The sequence below is a fragment of the Gekko japonicus genome, unplaced genomic scaffold, assembly GCF_001447785.1.
Source record: "Gekko japonicus isolate JY-2015 unplaced genomic scaffold, Gekko_japonicus_V1.1 scaffold1319, whole genome shotgun sequence".
Classification (NCBI taxonomy): domain Eukaryota; kingdom Metazoa; phylum Chordata; class Lepidosauria; order Squamata; family Gekkonidae; genus Gekko; species Gekko japonicus.
In genome coordinates, this window is record NW_015160251.1 from 342,769 (window position 1) to 345,168 (window position 2,400).

Sequence of the window (2,400 nt, forward strand, 5' to 3'; positions counted from 1 at the left end):
GTCCCCCGCGCCGCCCGCCTCGACGGCTCGCCCCCGCCGGCACGGCCCAGCCCGGCCCCTTCCCCGCCCGTCCTGGCGGCTCCGGCCCGACACTCACCCTCGAGCTGCGGCGGGCAGTGGAAGTAGAACATGGTGGCGGGCAGGCAGGCGGGCGGGCCGAGCGCTGGAGAAAGCGGCGAGGAGGGCGCGGCGGCCACGGCTTCGGGACGGGGTCGCCGGGAGGGAGCTCCGCCTGCAGAAAGGGCGGGACAGCTGGAGAGGCCCGCAGGCAGAAAGTTCCCCGGCGAGGCCCGGCCGGGCCGCCGAGGCTGTTCCCGTGTGGGCCCGGCCTTGCCCATGCCGGCTCCAGGAGGAGGCCTCCGCTAGGCCAGCGGGCCCCGAGCCGGCTCCTGCGTCCTCCTCGGCTACCCAGCCCAGCCCCAGCCCAGCCCGGCAAGCGAGACGCACCCTACCCGGAGCGGCGAGGAGGCGGAGCGGGGCCGATGGCGCTGCTCTGGCGTCGTCGAAGTGCCCTCCCGCCCCGGTGCCAACGGGCGGCTGTCTTGGCGAGGCCGTCTGCCGCCCGCGCCGCCGCGCCGCGCCGCCTTTTATAATCTCACGCGTAATTGGCCTTAATCGGATTATTTCCAGCGCCGTCTACAGCGAGTAACTTGGATAGGTCTACTGGGCCTTCCCCGGGAGCCACGTGGTGCGCGGAGGGGGACCGGCGCCCGCCCGCCCTGCTCCGCCGGCCAGTGCCGCCGCCGAGGAGGGAAGGAGGCAGTGTCCGGCCCGGCCCAGTCCTGCCCGGCCCAAGCCGGGTGTGGGGCGGGCCGGGGAGGCGAGGCGAGGCCGGGGGAGGCGCTGGCGCTGGGGCCGGGCTGGCGCGCTGCCTGCCCCCCCCTCCCCGCCCGCTAATGGGCCGCCTCGCCTTGCCGAGGCGAAGTTTGATTTTGTTCGCGGCGGGGGGTCTCCGGCTGCCGCTCGCTTCCCGTCTGCAAATGAGATGCGCTGGGACCGGCGCAATTACTTTTAAAGCGCATCCGAGACGGGCGGGCTAGCCCCGTCGCCGGGGGGGCGAGCGTGCCTGGCAGGCCCCCGCGGCGGCTCTCCAGGCAGGGCGAGGGCGGAGGCGGGGGAGCGGCGCCGCGGGGGGGGGGGGGGCGGGGGGGGGGCCCCCCCGCCGTAATGGCGCATAATGGGCTGCCTAATAGCATTACGGAGCGCTCATCGTCGCCGGTGCCTCCCCCCCGCCCCGCCCCGCCCCGCCCGGCGGCGCAGCTTCCCCAGCGGCCAGCCTTGACGAGATGGAAGGAGGGGGCATCCAACGAGATTGGGGTTATTAAATGCGTGTAATTAATTTGTGCACCGCTGAAAGTGAAGCCGGGCCCGCTCCAGAGGCGGCGGAAGAGGCAGGCAGACAACTGTTGCTACGCGCGGACAACCCCCCCTTCTGCCTCGAAGGGGCCGGACCGGCGCTCCCCCCAGCCAATGTCCTCCGCGGCCTGCTAGGGAAGGCCGACGGGTGGAGCGGGGAAGAAGCGGCCGGGGGCAGGCCTAGAGCCGGAGGGGCTCTGCTGCAGCCGCGGGTCCCCTCGGGCGGAGAGGCTGGCTGGGCCACAGAGGCCGAAGGCTGCCCAGGCGCCAGGCCAAGGGGGCGGCGGCGGCGGCAGGCGGGCCGGGGCGAGGGTCCCGGCTGCCCCCCTGCCCTGCCCTGCCCTGCCTCGGTGGGCGCGGCCGCTCCGGACTCCCTGCCTGAGGCCCAGGGGCCGCTCCTCGGAGGAGTCGGGGCACGAATCAGTCCGGAAGCACCGGCCCTCCGGCCCCGGCGCCCTGGCTCTGGCTCTGGCCGAGGAAAGACCTTGGCCTCCCCGGGGAGGCGGCCTGCCGGGGGCTGTCGGGCTCGGGGAGGGGGCGAGGGAAGCCAGCCCCAGGACCGCCTCCCTCTCCCCAGCCGAGGCTTCGGGTTCAGCACCGCGGACAGCGCCCCAGTCCCTCGCCCTGCTGCGTCTCCTCCGGAGGGCCGCGGCCGCTCTGGCCGGGCCAGGACGGGACGGGGGACACGGGCTCTCCCGCCAGCTGTGGGCCGCTGCCCGGCCGGCCCCCTTGCAGCTCGGGATCGGGGCTGATCGCCACGTGTGGCCCCCTGGGGGCTGGCCGGCTGACTCCCTCCCCAGGGAGTAGACGGAGAACTGGGGAGGGAAGGAGGCCGGCGGCCTCGCTGTCCCCACCGGAGTACCAGTCCTGGAGGGGAAGTCTCGGAGGACCGCCCTGTCTGGAGGGGGACCTCCCGGGAGAGTGGCAAGGCCCCTTTCCAAGACCGAACATTCTCTGGGGCAGGCGCGGGTCCCTGTGCGCCTGAACAGCCTCCGGCAGGGGAGATCCGGGATCTCAGGGGAGAGGGAGGGAGGGAGGGAGGGA

At 74.5% G+C, this 2,400-nt stretch overlaps 1 protein-coding gene across 1 annotated transcript in view; it reads right to left on the bottom strand.

The window, feature by feature from the left end:
- DRGX (dorsal root ganglia homeobox) overlaps positions 1-131 on the bottom strand; it is a 33,683-nt gene extending 33,552 nt beyond the window's left edge. The window contains exon 1 of the mRNA XM_015414188.1: positions 98-131. Coding sequence (XP_015269674.1) covers positions 98-131 — 34 coding nt within the window. The remainder of the gene's footprint in view (positions 1-97) is intronic.
- Between the last annotated feature and the right edge of the window lie 2,269 nt (positions 132-2,400).